Source organism: Vulpes vulpes, chromosome 1, assembly GCF_048418805.1.
Source record: "Vulpes vulpes isolate BD-2025 chromosome 1, VulVul3, whole genome shotgun sequence".
Lineage (NCBI taxonomy): Eukaryota > Metazoa > Chordata > Mammalia > Carnivora > Canidae > Vulpes > Vulpes vulpes.
Window position 1 is genome coordinate 44302593 of NC_132780.1, and position 23558 is coordinate 44326150.

At 43.1% G+C, this 23558-nt stretch overlaps 1 protein-coding gene across 1 annotated transcript; it reads left to right on the plus strand.

The window, feature by feature from the left end:
- Positions 1-755: 755 nt before the first annotated feature.
- On the plus strand, positions 756-6117 carry LOC140599608 (spermatogenesis-associated protein 31D1-like). Its single transcript, XM_072762922.1, has 2 exons — positions 756-809; positions 1678-6117. Exon 2 carries the CDS (start codon positions 1946-1948, stop codon positions 5993-5995), a length of 4050 nt encoding a protein of 1349 aa, XP_072619023.1. The 5' UTR covers positions 756-809; positions 1678-1945; the 3' UTR covers positions 5996-6117.
- Positions 6118-23558: the final 17441 nt, after the last annotated feature.

Below are 23558 nucleotides of genomic sequence, written 5' to 3' on the forward strand. Positions count from 1 at the left end.
AGACTGAAGTGATGTCTTTCAGGTTTTTAAATGTTAGAGCTGGAACCAGAAGTTGTCCTCCAGAAAACGAGTCTTTGTTTTCCTGTTCCTCTTGCCACTTTTCTAAAGGAGTTTGGTAGAATCAGAGATACACCAAGAGTGGGAAGTCTAAGGAAAGAAAGGACATTCACTCCTCTAGGAAAAGAGATGTGGCAGTGCTAAGTTTTAAGGGAGGACCTAGTTTTCTACTTGGAAGTCACACGCTTTCTGATATGTTGGCTGATCTTGGGTAAAATCCCACACTCTGGGAATCTCTGGACCGGGATCGGGTTATTTAGAGAGTATAGAATCCATATGAGAGAACAAAGTTGCCTAGCACCTGATCATGAGTCACATTCCCATGTCAGGTATCACTCAGCCAAATCTTCCTTTGTGTTGGGCAATCAGGAGCACGGCACTGAGTCTTTGAGAAGACACTGGGGTCAGAGTATTACAGGGTCCTGGCTGAGGGAGCACAGATGTGCCTTCTGGCTTCAGGTTCTAGGTCCTCATTGAACAAAGGATTTCGGACAGAGAATATCAGCTATGGGCCCCACAGTTCCTCCTTTGTATTTTTGAAAGATGTAAATATTGAAAAAAAATTTTATCACCTTTAAAAATAAAAGCATACGAAGTTCTATTAATTAAAATGGAGTCCAACTGTTTTTGGATAATAATGTGTCCACTTCTGAGAGAACAGTCAGAGAGAGGAGCCCCACCCTTCATTCTTTTATTTTTGTTCTAGCATCAGGGAAGAACCAAGAGGAGGAGGAAAGGCCGGCCACTGAAAGGTAAGGTTCTGCCTATCCCACCTGAGCTCTCCAAGGGCGACCCTTCCTGTCCTTTCCGTGAGGGGCCAGGTCCATGATTTCTGAGCATGTTGGCTGATAGATACAGTCCCATATCAGACAACAGAGGCCTCAGGAGAGAGGCTCATGGAAAGGCAGGCAGAGCCCAAGACCCTTCCCAGGTTCCTTGCTCTGACCATCCCTGAGCATGACGTAATGGTGGTCCTGGGCAATGTGTGTGGCCCAACAGGTGGCCGTGTGAGATGTCAAGAGTCAGAAGTTCTGGCTCCTGACTTTGTGAAAGACCTATGACATCATGGATACTCAGATTCCTCTTAGAGGTAACCACCGACCTATGTTCCTCATACAATGGTTTTCAGTATCACATGGGATAATACAAGCAAAAGCCCACTGTGAGTGATAAAACAAGAGGAGTCTTGTTATTATTATTATCATGACCATGTGATCTTATATCCTCATCCTTGGAGCTCTCCAAGTCCACTCTACCAAGGATAACCCTTAAAGGACACTATTCCATCTCTTAAAAGATCTCTTGCTTCTATTTTTATCCTTCTACTGGTTTCCCAGGGTGGAGAACTTGTCAGAGCGAAGTAGAGGCAGCAAGAAAGGTGCTTTCTCTTCTGCAGAGGTGACTAAACATTAATTTCTTTCCAGTACCCCTGTTTTTAGCAGAGTCTATGAATTTCTGGGGCCTCAGGGAAGCCTGGGATTGACAAGGGATGGAAAATCCTGGGAGTTAGAATGTGAAAAACTTGGGGAAGGGGGGGGACCCTATCTTTGCCATACGTACCATGGTTACACATGTCTATCCTGGTCTTGGCTGTAGCTTTGTACCTCCTGTCTCTTGCAGCCCCCTAGGCCGGCATCATGATACCACCCACTTTCGTCATCTATTATGTCCAGACCCATCCTGTGAGGTGTGTAATAGTACAACTGCTGAGGTCAATCGTTTGCTGTTTCCAGAGGCCCTGGAAGATGCTACTCCCTCTGTGATCCCCTTGGATTCCACAGCTCCTGTGGTTGACTCATCATTCACTCCTGTCCCTCCAGGAGACCTAGTGTCTGCCCCATTGCCTGAACTTTCCCCAAAGCCCCCTGCCGTCTTCTCACCTAACCCAATGACCCCATTAGCTCACTTTTTCTTACCCTCACCACCCAGTTACTCTCTGCCCCTAGAGCCAAAAGCCTTGGATTCTGAATTGCCAGCAGACCATTCTACTACACCCCAACCTTTTGCCTTTCCCTCTCTTCTACCACATGACACTCAGAATGGAGATCTTATTGTCCAACCAGAGGCCACTTTACCTCTGAATACCATCTCCCCTTTTGACACCACCATTTCACAAGATATTAACTTCTTACCAAATCTGTCCCGGAAAATGAATCCCCCTGATTCATTCTCATGTCTTCATGCACCACCAAACCTGTCTGTTTCACCACCGCCAGACTGCACTTTAGCTGTGACTCAATCTAAATCAATTCCTGTCCCACTGAAGCCTGTTCCTGAGAATGCGTCTCCAGATAGCCCTGGCGGGTTGTCCACCTGTGTTACAACAATCAGAAATAGTGACTGTTCAAAACCGTCCATTTCAGAATTCTCCTGTTGGCAGGCTCATGCCAACAACATGTTCTTCCCCACCTTCTCACATTCTGATTTTCAGCAAGAGCAAGAGTACCTCCATCTGCCAGAAACCTATCTCTGGAGAGACTCTGCCGTCAAGCCAAAGCAGGCCAGTGGACTTTCTTTCCCTGGCCCTACCTTCCAGGAATTCTTAGAGACACAAATGAAAAGGAGAATGGCCTTCCAGATTTTAGAGAAGAAAAAAAGAGAGGAGGAACCATTTTCCAAACACATGTGGTCAGAATACCAAAGGACATCTTTAGGGAATTCTTTGCAGCCACGTGATGTGCAGGTCACTACAGCCCCCCAAACTGGCTGGAACTCTAAAGGCAGACCAGAGCAGCTGCCATTTTGTCAGCAGCTCCTCTATGTCAAGTCTCTGGGAGGAAACTTGCATCAGAAATACAGCCAGCTCTTCTGGGGTCTTCCCTCTTTGCACAGTGAGTCTTTAGTAGCCACTCTCCTGGTTTCTAGTGGTACTTCCCCACTAGAGTCTCACTTTGTCTTATTCAATGGAATTCATAATACCTCTGCAGTCGAAATGCAGGAACAAGATTCTCCACCACTTCCTCATTCCCATCCCATTCTTCTGCCCAGTGTACATCCCCCAGCCTTGTTTCAATCCCTGTCCCAATCCCAACCCTTCCCTTACACTCAGATGCAACCCCAGGCCCACTTTCAATCCCACCTCCCAATCCTACCATCTTCTTCTTCAGCCCAGATAAGGGACTGTGGGGTATCTTTCCATCGATCCAAGAATGAGTCAGACTCTCATATCTTGACTGAAAATCAACACCTGGAATGGTACGTGTTGCAGAAGCAACAGGAAAGCTTGTGGGGTTTAGTCCCTGTGTTCCCAAAACCCCCAGAAACCATTTTTCCTCAAGCTCCCAACTTTCCATTGGTTAGCTGGTCACCCCATGCCTATGTCCCAGTCTCAATCCCTCCTGGCCATTTTCATATCACCCGTGAGCCCCAGAAGACCCTGGAGTTACAAAGACCAAGGAAGGTAATCCCACGCTGGTGCCTCCACACCTGTAGAAATCTAGAGTCTCTAGCACTGATGGGGCCTCAGTGTAAACTAACAGTAATGTCTCAGCAAAAGGGCAGACATGTTCACTCACAATTCTCTGAGCTTCAGGCCTATAGTAGCAAGGATCTAGCAAAGACTGAATGTAGTCTCCCAAGAAGTTTCCATGAGAGGCTCCCAACAAAGTTCCCGCTAAGGAAGGATCTGAGGAGGAATCTTGGGTATATTCTAGAGAAGAGCCCAGAAGACAGCCCACATAGGGTCTCAGAATGCTGTCTAGGGAAGGGTCCGAGGGCTGCCCTGGAGACAAAAAGTAACTGTAGGTGTCATTCAAGGATTCACTCAGGGAATGAATTATTAAATGTCTCAACGAAAGACACAGACAAGAATCACACGAAAAACATCCTTAGATTACATATGAGCAGGAAGTTTTGGCAGATCACTGCAGGGAGGATTCCAATAGGTGTGTGCTATTCATGGCTGGCTGATGACAATACATTGCCTTTTTCTGGGAGTTTCCAGATGGAGACAGAAATCACAAATTCAAAAAAGACAATGATGGATACGGCTTATTGCCAGATTACCCCTCTAGAGCTTCCTTTTCTTGATCCCAGAACACGACAGATGCTAGAGGCCCATATTATAAGATTTCGCATGAGTCAGAGGTGGGGTCTTCCTCTCAGGGTTCTTAAATCCATAAAATCCATAGATATGTTGAGGCAAGCCAAAACATGGCCTGTTCCCCAATGTGACTTTCCCTCCTCAGCCATGCTTATTTCTGGGGTGGATTCCAAAGCTGAGGTTTCTAAAGCCCTTGAGGGAATCTCTAAACCTATTTTTGGAGACAGGGTGAGAACAACAAATTCAGCCCTCACCCTTGATCGTCCTCTCCCTGCTATGCCATCTGTAGGCAGTGAAGGACAGGGGGTCCTGAAGGGATCACACTGTGACACTGATCATAAGTTTGCAGAGGATATCCAGACAGCCGAGGGTGGCAGCCATAATTTCCAACCCCTTACACACAACATCAAAGTTCAAGTGAGACCCAGTGAGACTACATCAGACAACACATGTGGCCCAGAGGTGTCCATGAGGCAAGCTGGGGCTGGACATGAGCCAAAGGATGAAGACCTGAGTTCCAGTGACAGAGTAGAAACAGTTGAGGGCAAAGTGATGTTGGAGAAGGATATAGAACATTTTGCTATGTCTAACTTGTCCAGGGGTATATCTGACACCAAGGAGCTCGGTACTCTTCAATCCCAATCTCGTGACACCCTGACAACCAGTGAAGAGTTGGGAATCTCCAAAATGATAAATGTCAATATGAGTAAGGTAGAAACTGCCCTGACCGATGAATATCCCTCACCAAATGTACTGGTTCCCCAACATTATGAACTATCAGACGTTAAAAGCCTGCTCCTTAGTGAGTTAAAGTGCAAACTGGACACCGGGGAGCATAACCAGGCTCAAAGTCATCCCACGGACATGGCCATTACTTCAAATAGCTTGACTTCCAAGGGCTCACTGACTCAGTCCCAGAGTGTCTGCAGCGGGGACATGGAAGCTTCCCAGATGCTGCATGTCCATCTGGAGGATGAGAGGATGAGCACAGAGCAGCAGCATGAGTCCTGGGACTCCGGGCAAACCTCATGTCAGTGCCAGACTAACAATTTCCCACAGACAAATGGTGCAGAGAAAGTGAGACCTCAGGGTTCCAAAGCACGAAAATGTAAAGGTGTGGTTTCAGGAGTAGGGACACCTGTAGCTAGAAAGGAGAACCACTGTGTTGAGGATGCAAAATTAGACAGTGCTTCCCCATCTCCATCACAGAAGAAACAGCTTCCTCATGAACGTTACCTCGGAAAAATGATGAGACAATGTTTTCAGTGGTTCAGTTCCAAGAAAAAAATGATAGGGCAAGAAAGTCCCCAGCCGAAAGCCAAGTTCATGTCAGCCTTCGTGCAGCACCAAGGCCTAGTTGAAAGTGTGGCTACTTCTGTGAGTGATGTGCCTCCTGAAGGTCACAAGCCCATGACTACCACTGGGAAGATCCTAGAAGAGAAGATGGAATGTAGGTATGAATCTGAGGCCTTAGAGGTAAGCCAGCAGCAAGAGGAACTAGAGGCCCAGGTAGTGCCTGACAAGAGACATCCCTCCAACTATTGGGCTCTCTCTGACCCACAGCATGAGAAACAGGCAAGTATCAAGTCCTGCAGTGAAGATGCTGTCGCTGCTGACCAGGGATGTCTTACAAGTATCCCACGCAACAGAGACAGGGCCGGACATCCCCAGAAAGCTGTGATCTTCAAGGACCAGCTATTGGACCAGAGTAAACCCCCTTCTTCTCTGTCCCTCGGGGAGCCTGTGCCCCACCCACGCCACACCTGTGTGCGTCAAGCATGCCAGGTCCTTCCGGCCACTCTCAGCCCTGGTGAAAGTACTGTGTTTAGTGATTTGACTCTTCTACTCAAGCAGAAAATGCTTCACCAGCACTTCCAGGAAGAAGACCTTCTTTAAAGAAATCATTCCATCCTTGTTGAGAAAGCCTCACAGTTTTCAGGTCAATATGTCCTCTGATGAGAACCACTTCAGCCCAACGAAAAATATTAATCCTCCTCAATAAAGGTTTCTTCCAATAGTGGTGTTCTCTGTGTGCTGCTGTGGACCCGGGGCTAGGGCTCGGGCTTGTGTTCAGGGAAAGGAAGATGCAAGTTAAACTCCTACTGATTTCCTCTTTGGGCTTCAACAAGCTCACCAGTCCCTGGTAAGGAGCCAGACAGTGGCCCTCTCAGTGTTATCCTGAGGTCCTTTATTTGACTCTGCTCAGATGTCCTGTATTTAAAACATGTACTTTTCTTCAAAAAAAGAACTGAAAGCTTACTCTGAAAACCTTCAGGCCTTTACAAAGTGAGGAAAATCCCTGAAAGTCTAGACCTTGCTTCAAACTGTCTTTTCATCTGCTCCCAAACTATCTGTAGGGTGGGATGACTTACTATGTCATCTAGGCCTCACCTCCTGGAGACTACTCAGAGCAATTATACCATTTCACATGAGTCCATGGGATAGATTTGAGCATGAAGATCGTACCTCCACGGATGTTGTCAGAGATGTTGTCCTCCTACATGGTGCCTGCCTTCCCAGGCATGCAACATTTTAGACCAAGGTAACAAAAATTGAGGGGTTCATTAGTTATCTATTGCTGTGTAATGGGTACCCCAAAATTTAGTAGCTTAAAAATACATACTTGGCCTGCTGGGTGGCTCAGTGGTCTGCCTTTAGCTCAGGTTGTGATCCCAGGGTCCTGGACTTGCATCCTACTTTTTGCTCCCTGCAGACAGCCAGCTTCTGCCTCAGCCTATGTCTCGGCCTCTTTCCTCTGGGTCTCTCATGAATAAACAAATATCTAAGAATAAGCAAGCAAAAACATTCTTATTATCTCAGTTTTTGTTGGTCAGAATTTTGGGGGATTTTCTGTTTCAAGGCTGCAATTAAGGCGTCAGCTTGAGCTACGTTCTCATATGAAGGCTTGACTGGGCAAGGACTCAGGTCTGTACTCACTCACACAGTTGTTGGCAGGATGCAGTTCCTCAAAACCTGTTGGCCTGAGATCCTCTGTACCTTGCTGGCCCATGGCTGGAGTTGGCTGGTTCCTTGTCACGTGGGCTTCTCCAACATGGCAGCTTACTTCATCAAAGCAAGGAGAGAGTCCGCAAACAAGGCAGAAGTGACAATCTTTTGTAACAGGAATAACAGGAAGGACATCCCCTGACCTTTCCTTTACTCTATTCACCAGAGGCAAATCACTCAGTCCAGCCTCTGTTCAGGGGAGGGGTGATCACACAAGGCTGAGAACACCTGGAAGTGGGGATTATCACAATCTTCTAAGAAGTCTTCCTAATGCAAGGGTTTCTTCTTGGACACTGTACTCAGTTTGTTGATGCGAAAGTGGCCAAAGATGCCAAATGGATCCTTGTCCTCATTCATATCCAAGTCCACAAGGTCAGAACCATTTAAGGCTAGGTGGACTGGCAGCTGGTAAATAAACATCAAAGAGATGGGAGCATCCAAAGAAGAAGGAGAAGGGGTATAGAAAGGTAAAGGTAGTACGGGTCCATCCTGATTGGTCAAGTAAATTAAGCCCTCACACCACCTGACTTACCGGTATTCAGACTACAGGGGAGGATAAATTTGCAATATGGTTCATCTCAGTTCTACCACAGTCTCACCACTTTGCCCTAGTTCCCAGATCCTAGATCTAAAGAGGCAACCTTCAGCTTCTGGGGACCTAAGCAAGCTGATAAAGAAAGCAAACCTTACAGGTTTCAAGGATTAATTTCTGTTCTTATTAATATATCTATTACATAGTACAGCTGTCCTTTCAAATTTAATTCTCATAGCTGAACATCAGAGAGAATGGGTCACCCCATTGATGGAGAAGGCAGTACTAAGGATCTTAGAGCACGTACCTCCCATCTTGGGATATTTTCCATGTACCTATGGTTACAGGACATCTAACCAGGGAGAGGTGAAGGCTTAGAGGGGCTGAGTTAATGGCCTGTGGTCATATTAAGAGTGACTAACACCTAATGTCCATATCTTCCATTTAGAGAAATACTAGATGATGCAATGAGATAGGATTTGCACACTCAAGACATAAGGAAGCTGATCTGACCAAATGATATGGTAGCACCATGTACGAGTGATCTCAGACTTTTGTTCTGCTTCTAGGATGGTATTCCTTTTTTTCCCTATTCCTATTCCTATAGGAAAGCATCACTATCATAAAAAGCAGGATGGTGTTATTAGCTGAAAAATGTTTGGAGAGATGAGGACCAATTTATCTAGAAACGGGCGTGCTTTGTGCCCACACTCCCGGATCAACGTGTTATGAGTTTTCAGGGGGGTGTCATTTATGTGATACTGTGTGGTGCCTGAAGAATCGTCACTGGCATATAATCAGATTCCTTGAGACATCCTTGCAGAAGGATTCACACAGAACTCTGCTCCAACTGGCAGTTGCAGTGGAGGAACCCAGGCTTTTATGAGAAGGGGCTCTTCTATTGAGGCTTTGGCCTTAGAACTTCCATTGGCCCTGGGTCAGAGCCTAACCTAGGCTCTTTACCCGGGATCACAATGGCACATTTGGTCTTCATTGCGCAGGCCAAGTGGCAGGTTCAGAGACTTGTGGAAGCTGCCTCCTTGCTTCTGCCAGGAGACTCAAGGTCTGTTCCTTCCTTCACTGGTGGGGGTGGGGAGACCAGGAAAGAACTGATTATCATATAAGTGTAGCAGTGCTTCCCTGTGGGGAGGAGGTTGGGCTGGCAATGACAAGAAGGGCCGATTTTCCTCTTTAGGGGTTCTTTCCTAGCTTTAGGCAGCCGTCATTGGAAGCAGGATAATTTGCCAAGCTATTGATCACTGTTTCTCTTCCTGCCAGAGAGGACCCCAGCAGGAATAAAAGTTAACCTCCCCTTTGGTCTTACAGGAAGTTCCCAGCTCTGGTCTCAGGGGTAATTAATGGTTTTCATGTTTCCTCACGCCAAAGGGATGTTGTGAGGCACCTGTTGTACATTCCTGTCCAGACTCTTATGTGAGAGACAAATTTTTGCCAGGTGCCCCCAGGACAGAGGAGATAGAAGTTGCCATAGGTGCTGGATGGAAAGGACAGTTTACTGAAGGTACCAGTGGCTCCAGTGACTTGATACTAAGGGTATAAAGATGAGTTCCTAAGTGGATGGGTTGTGTGTAGAAGTCCTCGAGGAGACAGCACAATTTTCCTAAGGACAGAAATGATGTTTGCTGAGATGACCAATCATCAAGCCACATTACCTTGGGGGCTACAACAAGACACTGCCTTGCCCCCACATGGCATAGTGACTAGACAACCACTGGCCTTTTGATGGGCCAAAGGAGTGTGGCCATGAACATCCCAGTGGCAACCATGATGGATTCAAGAACAGAGAGTCTTACCTATTTGCCTGATAGTGAATATATGCCAAATAGCAAATGCCTCCCCACCGTCCCCATTGCCAGCAAGGACTAATATTGGACACCTTCTTTTAACATGGGGGCTCTGAGATAGTTTCAATTTAATAGAGAAATTAAGGACTGCTTGTCGTACTTCAATTTTGTGAAACGTGCTTTTATATGTATTATCCCATTTAATATTTACAGTCCTTCCCCTCTTACGGAAGGGTAAGCTGAAGTACAGAGAAGCTAATATATACTTAGTGTGCTAGCACGGAAGATGGAGCCAGGGATGGAGAGCCCCCTTATACTGTGAGCAACTATTAGGATGTAAATGAGAGCAAATACAATTTAACTGACTTGAGAAAAGAGAATCTGTTGACTTAGGTACCTGAAAATGTCTGGAAGTCAGGCTGTCCTCAGGCAGGAGGGTTCATGGTGAGCTCGGCTGATGCCACGTAGATTCCCTTTCTATTCATTTCTTGGCTCCAGATTCTGGACTGACTTTCTGTCTGACAATTTTGTAGCTTTAAGTGTGTCTTTCAAGCTTTAAGTGTAGCTAAAAATGGGTTGTCTCCCTCAGTAGTCCCTGCCATAATCCCATTGTGCCTTACTGGGTCCACACTAGCACCTGCCCATCCGTGAGCAATCACTGTCGTCAAAAGGGTAAAAACCCCCTTCTGGCCAGGCCCCTGTTCTAGGCGCATTCTTAACACAGGAGTGTTGGGGAAAGACAAGTCCACCTGCACGTAGACTGAGAATGGGGTTAGTTCCCTGGAGGTCAATAAAGTGACCGTTTCTAGAAGGTAAGGGAATGCTGGGGTCAAACCAAAACCAGATGTCGACTCCAGCCCTCCCGCTCACTGCCCAATTTCTGTCTCCTTGTCCAGAGAAACGCCACGACTAAAGCTTGGAGTTGCACAGAATGCTGATTCTGTGGAGACCTAGGGATAGGAAAGAGGTGGGCTGAGGCCCAGGTAGGAATCAGTCAGAGACCCCAGCATCCATATGTCTAGACCATCCTATAATCTGTCCTTTTATAGTCTACCCTGTCTTGTCCTGGAGTCCTTCATGTCCCTTCCAGTTTAGTCATGGCCATATCCTAGAACTTCTCACCAGGAGCCCTTCTGCCACCTGAAAAGACAATCTGACATTCTACCCAATTTTATCCTTTCAGCTTATGCCCTCACTAGGCCCATTCTACAACCTACTCAGGAACTCCCAGACTTTCTACATATCCCTGTCCATCTGACAATGTTTTGTCTTCATTTCCTGACTCTCCAAGGAAAACTTCTGGTTCTCACTTAATTGCACACCTATATAGCTCTATGCTCAACAGCCTACCCCAGTTTCCTTTCATCTGTTATGCCTAGCAAAAGTCAGTTCTACTTTTTGAGACCCACCTTCTGGTAAAGGGTTGATTCCTCCGGATTAAATGAACACAAGCAGGATGCCTGGGAGGCTCAGTGGTTGAGCGTCTTCACCTCAGGGCGTGAATCCAGGGTCCTGGGATGGGTTCCACATCAGGTGCCCTGCAGGGAGTCTGCTTCTGCTTCTCTGCCTCTGTCTCTGCCTCTTTCTCTGTGTGTCTCATGAATAAATAAAATCTGTAAAGAGAAAACCAACAGAAGCAAGTATTTTGATGGCACCATAGATGTTCTATAATAACGGTCACCTACAACACTGCCTGAACACAATCCATGAATGAATTTTTGGCATTAGGGGCACATCAGCAAAGGAAACAAAGCTCCCACCTTGGCGGACGGAGCTCGTAAGATTGGTCCTTCGTCAATTCTCTTGCCTAAGTGCTCAAGGCAAATTCACTTTCCTACATTTCTCCACACTCCTTACTCGTTGATCATGTGTGCTGGACCATGACAGCAGAATAAGTCATCAGAAATTTTCATCAATAAAACATTTTAAACGAATAATAAAACCAAAATGTGAACATTTCATCCTGTTCATCCATCCCTTCTTCTTTCATTCCTGTTATGCTACAACTTTTTCCTCCTTATACTAGATGGTTTTCCTCAGGGAGCTGTCCTTGCATTCTACTTTACAACACTTTTTTGCACTGTTGGATTATGTGGCTCAATCATCTGTTTTTTTAGATGACAGAGACAAGTGTACCTCATTAGAGTCTGGCACATCCAGCAGAGCTCTGAAACCTCCGGCCAGAAGTAGGACCAACCGGAGGGATTTCCATGGGGGTGTTCAGCCCAGAGTCTCTGGGGGCGGGCCACGCCTGGGAGAGCTGCTCCTAAGGGCAGGGCCATGTACAGGGTGGGGCACATCCGGGGACGGTGCTGGGTCTAGGGAAAGCCACTCTGGGCCCGGCCACATCCAGGGGCAGGCCTTGTCCAAGAAAAGCCACATGCAGGGCCTATGCTGACAGACCTCGGTGTTTGGCTTCTTGATGGAGGTGCAGGGCAGTCTGACCATTAGACATCTCACCTGAGGCTTCTGGAGCCTGTCTCCATCTCTTCCAGAAATGGAGAGGTCTGATTTGCCCCAAAGTCAGATTTTGATGAGGGCTTCGGGCTCCCAGATTGCCCTTCCCTCCTGCTCTGCCCGGAGGACCCTCCCCACCATCTGTTTCCATCCTGGCTGCTGGGTCAGGAGGCCTCTCAACGGCCAAGTCCCTCCCCCGCGCCGTGGGGGCCTCAGAGAACCTGCTGAGGCGTGGGGGTCGGGGTGCGTTGGCCGCTGGAGCCCCTTTGGCACAGGTACTGGGTGGAACGGGGAAAGGGAGCGTCGTAGTAGATACGGTGGCGATTTTGACTGCTCTTAGGGCTTCACCTTGCCCTTGGCATCTGGCCTTGAGCTGGAAACCTGTCTCAGACGTCATCTACTATGTGCAGAGATAATAATATCTCACGGGGTGGCCCGAGGCTGGAATGAACAGGTGAAGAGGTTTGAGTAGGTAGCGACAGGGGTCGGGTTACTGCGGGGCCCGGGGGTGCCTGTGGTGATCGCAGGGCCTTCCAGACCCTGGAGGCCCCAGTGCCTTGGGAGCGCCTGCACTGGTCCGGATGGTGAGGCGTCGCGACGAGAGTTCCTGCACCAGATTAGGACTCCTCGTTTCTGATTCTCCAGAGAACCAGTCCCTGGACAGGGACGCCCACGGTTTGCTAGTTGTCTTCAAATTCCCAGGCTGCGGCTGGGCCCTAGCAGGGAGTCCAGCAGGAATGCTTCTTGGGAGCCTCAGGTATAGGCCACTGGAGGCCTGGCCAGGACGGAGGCGCAGCCGTTTGCCACGCCTTGTGATCCAGGGCGGCAGCCCGTGAGCCTCTGCAGCAGGCAGCACTACTGGTTCTGAGAGGCAGAATCTCTAAGGTGATTGCCTCAAATTGCAGCTATTGATATATTCATGCCCACTGTGTGTCCTGGGTCTGTGTTAGGAAGTGTCACCATGTTTACCATAGTAGAGGTGCAAGGGAATCGTTTCTTTGTGACTGTTTCCACTGCTTGCACATATTAAACATGAATTTCAAAACTATGGGAGAGTAGAGTCAACCTCGTAGGTCCCCACCTTCCGAACAGTGACCGTTAACTCTTGGAGCACCTGTTTAGAGGTTGTACGATGCCTGCTTTAACATCGCTTAAAAAATGCTCGCTTTAACTGTAAAACGCTATCAGAAGCATTTGCATGTCGTTCCAACCGTTATAACATTCTATTAGGTGCTAGGATATTAAAATCTACCTTTGTGGACATTTGGTTCTTTTCTGTCCTTTGAAATTTTAATGTGTATCCTGCCATGTTTGATCATGAGTGGACTTGTTTATAAACCATCCTGTTCCAACCAGCATCACCTGGTCTTCCTGAATGTGATCAACCCAGGACTGTGCACTTGGCCAAATGCTTTCTTCTTTCTCCGGCTTCCCCAGATGAGTTACCCGCACGTGTGGTTAGCTGATTCAGCACTAAACTCTCCTCTGATTTTCAAGCCAATGAAACCCAACTGCTTGCTAAAGGTCCTCAGTGTAAGATCTTGCAAACTGAACCTGCTGTCGTCCTGTAACTCTAACCTCCCCTTCCCCATCCAGTCTCAGTTTCAGTAGCACCTGGAAATCCAAAGAAGGCACACGAGACCCATTTTACAGTCTTCCCTCTTTATTTTTCCCATAGCTACTCAGCTACTTCATGGAGGAGCTGGAAAAATATTCTGTGCAGAGAAATCCTAGAGCTGTCACAGTAGACTGTCTTCCCCCCGATAGATCGTAAGATCCTTTGGGTCATGAGCCATATTTTTGTAATGAATTTTAAATATATGAGTAATATAGGTTCCCATTTCCTCGAGTCAAAATGAAAAATTCTCATTACAGGTAAATACCCCATTCCAAAACAAAAACAAGTGTCTCAGGCCACATCAATGAATGGATGGATGGATGGATGAATTTGCTATTTTTATCAATATACACCATTGGTTTCTTACTTGATTCAATTCAGTCTGCCCCTCTCAATATTTAGTTTGGTGCCCAAACTGTCTTATTTAGCTAATCACTTCACTCTAGCTTCTGTCTTCTTTTGATGTATCTCAGTCACTTTTTATATTCTGACATAAAAAGATGTTTCAAGCTCATTCTGTACTTTTCCCTGCCTAATCCCTGGATTCCTGATTTCTTTTAGTGGAAAACTGTATTTAAAAGCCAATGTCAGTTTGCCAGATGTGTTCATTCTTATTAGGTTTTTACTGCTTGTGGCCCGTCTCAATAAATAGAGAGTTTATACGCACACATACTCCCACATTCACACATTTATATATTAATTTTTTTGTATCTATGTTGAAAGTTGTGAGTTCACACCAATACCTCTAGTTACAATCTGACACCACAGGGTTCATTCTTGTTTTCTCCCCTTCTTTCTTCCTCCAACAATGAGAAATCTGGTTCCATTAGTATTTTTTTAATATGTACTTACTCAATCAGTTCTCCTTTAGGGAGGCAATTTCTCATCACCACAACTGTTTCCTCCACATATGGATGCCCTCGTCTACCACCAGTGCTTAGATAACCATGTGTATGGCAGCTGTGTTATGTAGACTCCAATCGTGTATCAGTCAACCCTTCTCCATTACGCCCCTCTTCACCCTCTGGGCTCTGTCTCTCAGCTCTGGGACACTCCTGAGTTTTCTCTAACAGCCCAACCTCCATCCCCTTTTGCTGTGGATGCCCATTTTGCTTGGTTCACCTATTGGCTCTAAGACTGAACTATTTTGAAATGGAAGAGGAAGAAAAATGCTTTATCTTTTTCCTACCACCTTTCTTGAGGCAAAATTAATATGCAACAAAGTGCAAGTATTTTATAGCATAGAACTTTATGATTTTTGATGATTGTATCATAATGAAGATAACAGAGCCATCCATTATCTTCTCATCCATTTTGAATTTTTAAAATTAAAAGAGTTTATTTTGAGATAAATGCAGATTCACATGCATTGTAAAGATAGATCTCATATATGCTTTCTCCAGTTTCTTCCAATCATACTATCCTACAAGAGTATATAGTAATATCACAACCAAGGTATTGACACTGATATAGTCAAGATATACAGCACTTCTATTGCTGTAAGCATTCCTCCTGTTGCCACTTTAAAGACACACTAACCTCTGCCCCATCATCCCATCCTGGTTTCTATTTTTACAATCTTGCCATTTTAGTAATATTAAATATATATGGAATCATATTCAATGTAACTTGATGGAATTTATCTTTTTACTCAATTAGTTCCCTGGATACTCATTTAAGCTTTTATGAGTATCAGTAGTTCACTCTTTTTTATTGCTGAGTAATATTCCATGGCATGGATGTACTAGAGTTGTTGTTGTCTCTATGTGTGTGCATGTGTGTTTGACCATTGGTTGAGCAGCAGCTGGATTATTTCCAGTTTGAGCTGCTATGAATAGAAATACTGTGAACATTTGTGTACAGGTGTCTGTGTGAACATAAGCCTCCATTTTTCTGTGATAAATGCCCAGTAGTAGAATTACTGAGTTGTATGTTTAGTATTTTAAGAAAGGAAACCTATGGTTGTATTGTTTTACATATTTATCAGCAACAGGAGTGATCCAGTTTCCCTTCAACCTTGCCAACCTTTGGTATTGTCACTATTTAAAGAAAAATTCTTTAGCAAATCTGATGAGTGTGTAGTGATAATGTTTTTGTGTTTTTAATTTGCACTTCCTGAATGACAAATTATATTAAACATTTTTCTTGAGCTTATTTGCCATCTGTCTTTTTGGTGAAATGTTTCCTCATGTCTTTTGTCCATAATCCAATTGGATTATTTATAGTTGTTGTTTTTATTGTTTTTTACCATTATGTATCCAGAATTCTTTATATATTGTTGATACTAGCCTTGTGTTGCCTATGTGGATTACAAATGTTTTCTCCTAGTCTATAGCTTGTCTTCTCACCCTCTCTTTTGCAGAGCAATCATTTCAAAATTTGAAAATCAATTTATAAACTTTTCCTTTTATGGATCATGTTTTTGGTGTCACATTTAAGAACTCTGTGCTGAGATTTAAATCCTGAAGACTTTCTCCTATTGTATTCCGAAAGGTTTATAGTTTTATGTTTTACATTAAAGTTTGTGATCCATTTTGAGTTAATTTTTGTATTAGGTGTGAGAATTAGGCAAAGTTCAATTTTCTGGTGTGTAAATGTCCACTTGCTGCAGCACTGTTTATTGAAAAGTTAGCTTTGCTCTATTGAATTGTTTTTGTGCTTTGTCAAAAGTTCATTGAACATTTTTTGTGTAGTTCTATTTCTGGATTCTCCATTCAGTTTCATGGATGTATGTGTCTGCCTGTTAATTACCCACATGTTCTTAATTATTGAAACTGTAATAAACTAAGACTTAAAATAAGCTATGTTTAAGACTGACTCTTCCTGTTTATTTTTCTTTTACAAAATTATGTTAGCTATTCCAGTTTTTGTTTTTCGATATAAATTGTAAAGAATCTTGTCTACAAAAAATATCCTGGGACTTTGACAGCAATTGTGTTGAATATGTATGTCAATTTAGAGAGAATTGACATCTTTAGTATGTTGAATCTTCCAAGCTATGAACATAGTATAGCTCTTGAATTTCTTTCAAAAATATTGTATAGCTCTCAAAATGTGAGTTCTGAACATGTTTTGTACTCCTAAGTATTTTATGATTTTATTTTTTAAAAAGATTTTATTTATTTGACATATATGGAGAGAGAGCAAGAGAGGGAGCGAGAGAGAATAGAGAGAAAATGAGAGGGAAAAGCAGACTCCCTGCTGAGGAGAGAGCCTGACACAGGGCTCTATCCCAGGATCCTGTGGTCATGACCTTAGCCAAAGGCAGACACTTAATGGATTTATTTTTTAGTGATTGTTAAATACTAGTGCATTTATTTATTTACTAGAGAGAGAGAGAGAGAGAGAGAGAGAGAGAGAGAGAAACAGAGAGTGCTCGCACCAGTGGGGGTGGGGGCAGGGACAGAGGGACAGGGAGAATCTTAAGCAGGCTCCAGGCTCAGTGCAGAGCCCAACTCAGGACTCAGTCTTAGTAGTCTGAGATCATGTCTGAGCTGAAATCAAGAGTCGAACCCTTAACCGACTAAGCCACCCAGGAGCCCCTACTGGTGCATTTAAACTTTTATGTCTATGTTCTCATTGATAGTCTATAGAAATAGAATAGATTTTATATGTTTATTTTATATTCTTTGATCTTGCTGACCTCACATATAAATTCTTGGAAATGTTTTTGTAGATTCCTTTAGATTTTCCATGTAGGCAATCACGTCATCTACAAATAGGGGCAGTTTTGTTTCCTCCTTTCTGATCTCTATACTTAACGGTACTGGCCAGAATGGTGAATACTGTTTAATAAGAATGGTGAGAGCAGGCTTACTTGCCTTATTCCAGATCTTAGGGTGGAAGCATTTAGCCTTTCATCATAAACATCATGTTACTTGTGGGGTTTTTGTAGATGCTCTTTATCAAGCTGAAGAACTTCCCTGTTTTGCTATTTGAGTTTTTAATCATGAATGAGTGTTGAATTTCATCAAGTGGTTTTCTGTATTAATAGATACAATCCTGTGATTAGTCTTCTTTAGCCTTTTAAGAAAGCAGATTATACTGATTGATTTTCTAATATTGCATGAGTCTTGCATCCCTGGAATAAATATTACTTAGTTATGCATATAATTGTCTATATATATTGTTGAATTCTGGTTGCTAATGTTTTGTGAAGGATATTTACACGTATGTTTAGGAAGAATATTAGTCTTAGGTTTCTTATTTTTATACTGACTTTTTCTCAATTTGGTACTGGGGTCATACTTCATAAAATGAATTGAAAAGTGTTCCCTCCTCCTTTATTTTCTGGAAGAATTTTCTAGAAGACATTTTGTAGAATTGGTGTTAATTCTGCAAACATCTGGTGAATTCCCCAGTGCAACCATCTGACACTGGAGATTTTCTTTTTGGGCGTTTTTAAATTAAAAATTCATTTCCTTTATAATTATATAACTATTCAAATTATCTGTTTCATATTAGTGAGTTGTGGTAGTCTGTTTCTCTTAAGAAATTTATCTATTTCACCTAAGTTCTCAGACTTACGGGTAAAAAATTGTTGAGACTATTCCCTTATTATTGTTTAAATGTATTTAGGATCTGCAGTGATGTTCCCTTTCTCATTGCTGATATTAGGAGTTTGTGACTTCTTTAGTTTTTATTGATAAGTCTGGCTAGACGTTCATGAACTTTTTTTTTTTTTTTTAGTTGCTTAGGTACAAGCGAAGGTCACTGATGTGATGTGAGACTTTCTAATATAAGCATTTAGTGCTATAAATTTTTCTCTTAACACTGCTTTAACTACATCTTGGAAATTTCAGTATGTTGTGTTTTGTTTTCATTCGGTTCAAAATACTTTTAATTTCCCTTTTGATTTCTTCTTTGACCTATAGGTTAATTAGAAGTTTCTAATTTAAGGACGTCTGGGTGGCTCAGTGGTTGAGTGTCTACCTTCATCTCAGGGCATGCTCCCGGGGTCCGAGTATCAAGTCCCACATCAAGTTCCCTGTGAGGTGTCTGCTTCTCCCTCTGTCCATGTATCTGCCTCTCTCTGTGTCTTTCATGAATAAATAAATAAAATCCTTAAAAAATAAGTTTTAAATTTAATTTTCAAATATTTTGGGAATTTTCACAGTTGTTTTTCTCATATAGATTTTAAAAAATACCCTGTCATAGAAATACATACTTTGTCCCATTTGAATAGTTTAAATTTATTGATGTGTGTGTGTGTGTGTGTGCGCGCACATGATTTATGTTTCAATACAGAATGTGTTTTATCTTGGTAAACCTTGTATATTTTTCTCTTTTTGTGTGGAGTATTGTATAAATGTTAATTACGTCAAATTGATTAACAGTGTGTTCAAGTACTCTATGTCAATACTGATTTTTTTATTTATCTGGTTGGTCACTTACTGAGAGAGAGCTATTAAAATCTTTGATTATAATTGTGGATTTATCTATTCCTCCTTGAAGTGCTGTTTTTTCTTCATGTGTTTTGAAACTCTGTTATAGGGCATATCAACATTTAGGATACTTTTGTGCTATTTATTGATTACCTGACTACTTTTGCTTTATAAAATGACCCTCATTCTCTCATGTAATCTTTTATCTGTAACTTATTTTGTCTGATATACATGTATGTACATCAGCTTTATTTTTCCTTTCAACTTCATTTTATGTATTTTCAAGTTTGGTGATTCTTTCTTCATCTTGCCCAAATATGCTGTTAAACTCCTTTAGTGAATTTTTCATTTCGGTTATTGTGGAATCCAGGTTCAAGATTTCTATTTGGAAAAAAAAAAAAAAGATTTCTATTTGGTCCCTATTTATAAGTTCTATCACTTTTTTGAGATTCTCTATTGTTGAGATATCAATATCCAGATTTCCTTGAGTTCTTTGAATGTATTTTTAAAAAATATTTTTATTAATGATAAAGACAGAGAGAGAGACACACACACACACACACACACAGAGAGAGAGAGAGAGTGCAAGCAGTGGGGGATACAGAATAATTAATTCAAATTTTAACTTTTTTTAAAAGAAAGATTCTATTTATTTATTCATGAGAGACAGAGAGAGAGAGAGAGAGAGAGAGAGAGAGGCAGAGATAGAGGCAGAGGGAGAAGCTGGCTCCATGCAGGGAACCCAGCGTGGGACTCGATCCTGGGACTCCAGGATCATGCCCTGGGCTGAAGGCAGGCGCCAAACTGCTTAGCCATCCAGGGATCCCCTCAAATTTTAACTTTTATTTTAACTTTCATTTTAATTCCTTAGGACGTCAAATGGAAACCTGTGATCCTGTCTGCAAGGATCCTCACCTGGGGTGTTTTCAAAATTCTTTTTCTCATTTCTTTTGCCCTTCTCATGCTGGTAGTATCTGCACAGCCTGTTCTGGCTCTGGCTAATTCTTTTTTTTCCTTAAGTTATATCTATATCATCTATATCTATATCTATAAATTATTATTATTTTTATTGGAGTTCAATTTGCCAACATATAGCATAACACCCAGGGCTCATCTCGTCAAGTGCCCCCCTCAGTGCCTGTCACCCAGTCAATTCTTGGTACTTAAGAATAACTCCTTTTTTTTTTTTTTTTTTAAGATTTTATTTATTTATTCATGATAGTCACACAGAGAGAGACAGAGAGGCAGAGACACAGGCAGAGGGAGAAGCAGGCTCCATGCACCGGGAGCCCGATGTGGGATTTGATCCCGGGTCTCCAGGATCGCGCCCTGGGCCAAAGGCAGGCGCCAAACCGCTGCGCCACCCAGGGATCCCAAGAATAACTCCTGATAGCAGAAAGCAGTGATCAGACAGGTTGAATGATTGAATGGAAATGTAATCTGATCTCTTCTTAGCCACATGTAAGAAGCAACCTGCTGTGAACCAGAATTGTAATGTTGGGACTTATCTGATTTCTGTGACCCTCTCTTCATTCTCTGTCCTGGTGAATCATGGCTAAAGAATATTAAGGCATGTAAAAAACATGGTAACCTTCGATTTGTTGACTTGTCATTGAACACAGCATCTTGCCTTCTTGCAGGTAAAACTACAGATCACAAGTTCTAGGTTGTATTTATAAGGGCAAAGCTTTGACATGTATTCACTTAAGTTGCTTCTTGACTCAGGAATGTCTTCTTTCCCTTTAAGCTATACTTCCAGCATTGGAGCCAGGTGGGAAAGCAAAGTAAAAGCAAAGCAAAACAGCAACCAAAACCCACAAAGGAATCTCTGTTGGCAGAACAGCTGAGCTGCAAAGAAGGAGGACCTCCAGACCAGAGTTGACATGATGTGAGTTTGGTCAGTTCACGGATGTGAATGTGAAGGTAAGAATCCTCTGCAGCTGGCTAAGGAAGGCCAGTTTCAATGCAGGAAAACCAAGAATGAGTAGTGGACAGTGGAGAAACAGGAGAAGAGAGGAAAACTAGACATAAAATGACAAGGAACAGAAAACACAGCAAACTTTAGTGTTGGGGGTGACCCCTGTGACACTGCTGAGTCCCCGTGATCACATCTCCCTGTATTTGCCCTTATGTAGTCCTCTGTCTTTGAACTGGAACAGGGACTGTGACTTATTCAGTCTAGAAGTGGCAGAGTGATGCTGTACTACTTCCTCTATCTATACGGGAAGCCTAAGAAGTTCTGCTTCTGGGCTCTGAGCCCTGATCTGCTCTATAGAGGATTCTGTGACCCTGCTGGAGCTATGTGTAGAGGCCATGGGAGAAAAGCCCAGCCAATCCCAGACCCCACCAGCCGAGTACATCCATATGAGTAACCATTGAGTAGAAAATCAGAAGAGCCACCCAGCTAAGCCCAGCCCAGACTGCAGAATTGTGAGCAAACAAAATGTCCTTTGTCTTAACCCAGGAATTTTGGGGGACTTTTGCTCTATCACAAAACATGACTGTTAGTATGATAACGAAGGAGAAGCAACAAGTCTCGAGGCCCAGGGGCTCTGCCCTCTGAGACCATTGGTGTGGAGTGAAGATGCAGGCCTGGGACCATGGCAAGCTCGGTCATAGCCTCACTTTTTACCTTTTGCTCTGTGGCCTGGGGCAAGTTATTTAGTCTCTTGGGCCTGAGTTCCGTTATCTGTAAAAGGAGAAAAATATTTCTTCCCTAACCAAAGAATTAAGAAATGAAATGAGTGAGAGTTTGGGACACATATTTAGTACACATCAAACATGAGTTTGTTCCATTTTTCCTTAGAGTTCCTTCCCTCACCCCTGCAGGGGTGACCTAAGCTACATTAACTTTTAAGAAGAGTCCTGTGCCCTGCTAAAGGTCATTCTGTCATAGGTCAGTTTTGTACTCTGTATGGATTTGATAAAAAAAAAAAAAAAAAAAGAAGTAATCCATTAAATTCCAGGTGATGGCTATATATTTTTTCACAACTGTAGGTTTTGAGGCTGTTATGCATTTGTGTGCATATGCTGGAACCTATACCCCCACTCCTCTGGAGTACCACAGCTATTTATTAGATGAATTGGGTCATAAAGGAATATTATATTCAGGGAATTTGATTGGGGAAAGTATGAATGCACGCATTAGGTTTCCATTAGATTTTCACTCACAAAAGGTTACTATCTCTAGTGTTTGTAAAGTTCACTTAGGCAAAGAGTTAACATTTTGAGGCAGCACAGTGTAAATTTTGATGCTTACTGAACACCTGCCTTCATACTAGAAGCTGAGTTAGGACCCCAGAAAGAAAGGAGTCTCATATTGTGCATGTGAATTATGTTAAAGCTGTGCAGACTCCAAGATTATAAGCCTTCTGAGAGAAAATACACATATACACACATACACACATATGCACATACGTACATGCCCACACATGTGAAAGAGAAGACTATGGACAGAAGAAGTAAACCTGCTGTGTAAAAAGAGAAAGCCAGACTAGAAGGTTTTCCAAGGTCATTTCCAGCTCTGAGTGCAGCAGACATCTCAAATCTGTGCCTATATTCCCCTTTGTGGACACTGAGATTCCAAACACAGGTTGTTTTCCAGCAAAACCTTAATTGCAGAGCTTTAACTACAAAAAGAATCAAAATTCTCTTTTAGATTATGGTTTTTAAATTTTATTTTAATTTTGTTGTTATTGTTTCCATTTTATTTTGAAAGAAAGAAATGAAAGCTAAATTTGCCAAATTGTTGCACATATTTCCTTGCCATTCAACAGCCCTCCCGAGTTAACCTATAATAATTTTCTAAAGTGTATTTTTAATGAGAAAATGAGATCCCTGAAATTCGTCTTCAGCATTTGTTTTTTCCTTTAGACCTCATATAGGGCTCTGGGGTTTCCAGACCTCAGTGCCAAAAGCATGGCTAAAGAATTTGGCTCAGTTTAGAAATTACCTTGTGTTAGTCTCACTCAACGTTGTTTTTCTCATAATGGTTTAGGAAAGCCACTCAAATACTTTGATTCTAGTCTTAAAAGTTCCAATGGGGAGGGTAGGTGAATGTGGATGGAATATTTAGCTTATTAAAATGGCCACACCGAGAGCTTACACAGAGTAAATTCTTATCAGGGACTCTGAAGAAGGGTAGGTTAATGTGGAAGAAGGCATGAGAAAATGAAAGAGCTGAAGTAAGCCTGGGAGTATCCTACCCTCTCCAATTAGGTCTCACGATTATAGCGGACGTTTATTTTTGCCCCCTCTCATGGCACAAGGGAAGGAAGGAGCTTCCCAAAGTCTCCCTGTGTGCTTCCACAATGCTGACTCACTCCCAGACTTCACAGTGAGGCATTTACATCAGACCATAGTTTCTCAGATATTTGGTGAGGGACCAGTGTGCTTCCTCCCCTACTCCCCCCAGCCACCATGGGCTGATACTTGCATAAAAGAATATGATGCAAAGAAATCACTGAAAAAATGACACACAAAATAAGACAAACAAAATATAAGCCACAGCTTTTCATTATCGGACTCAATTACTGTCACATTGCAATAGAAGTTTCTAACCCTCCTCAGTTTCTACACTTGTTGCAGATCGTAACAAGGATGTGAGAACCAGTACCTATGCATGAACTACAGTTTGAGTAGCGCTGGCTAGGACCAGCCC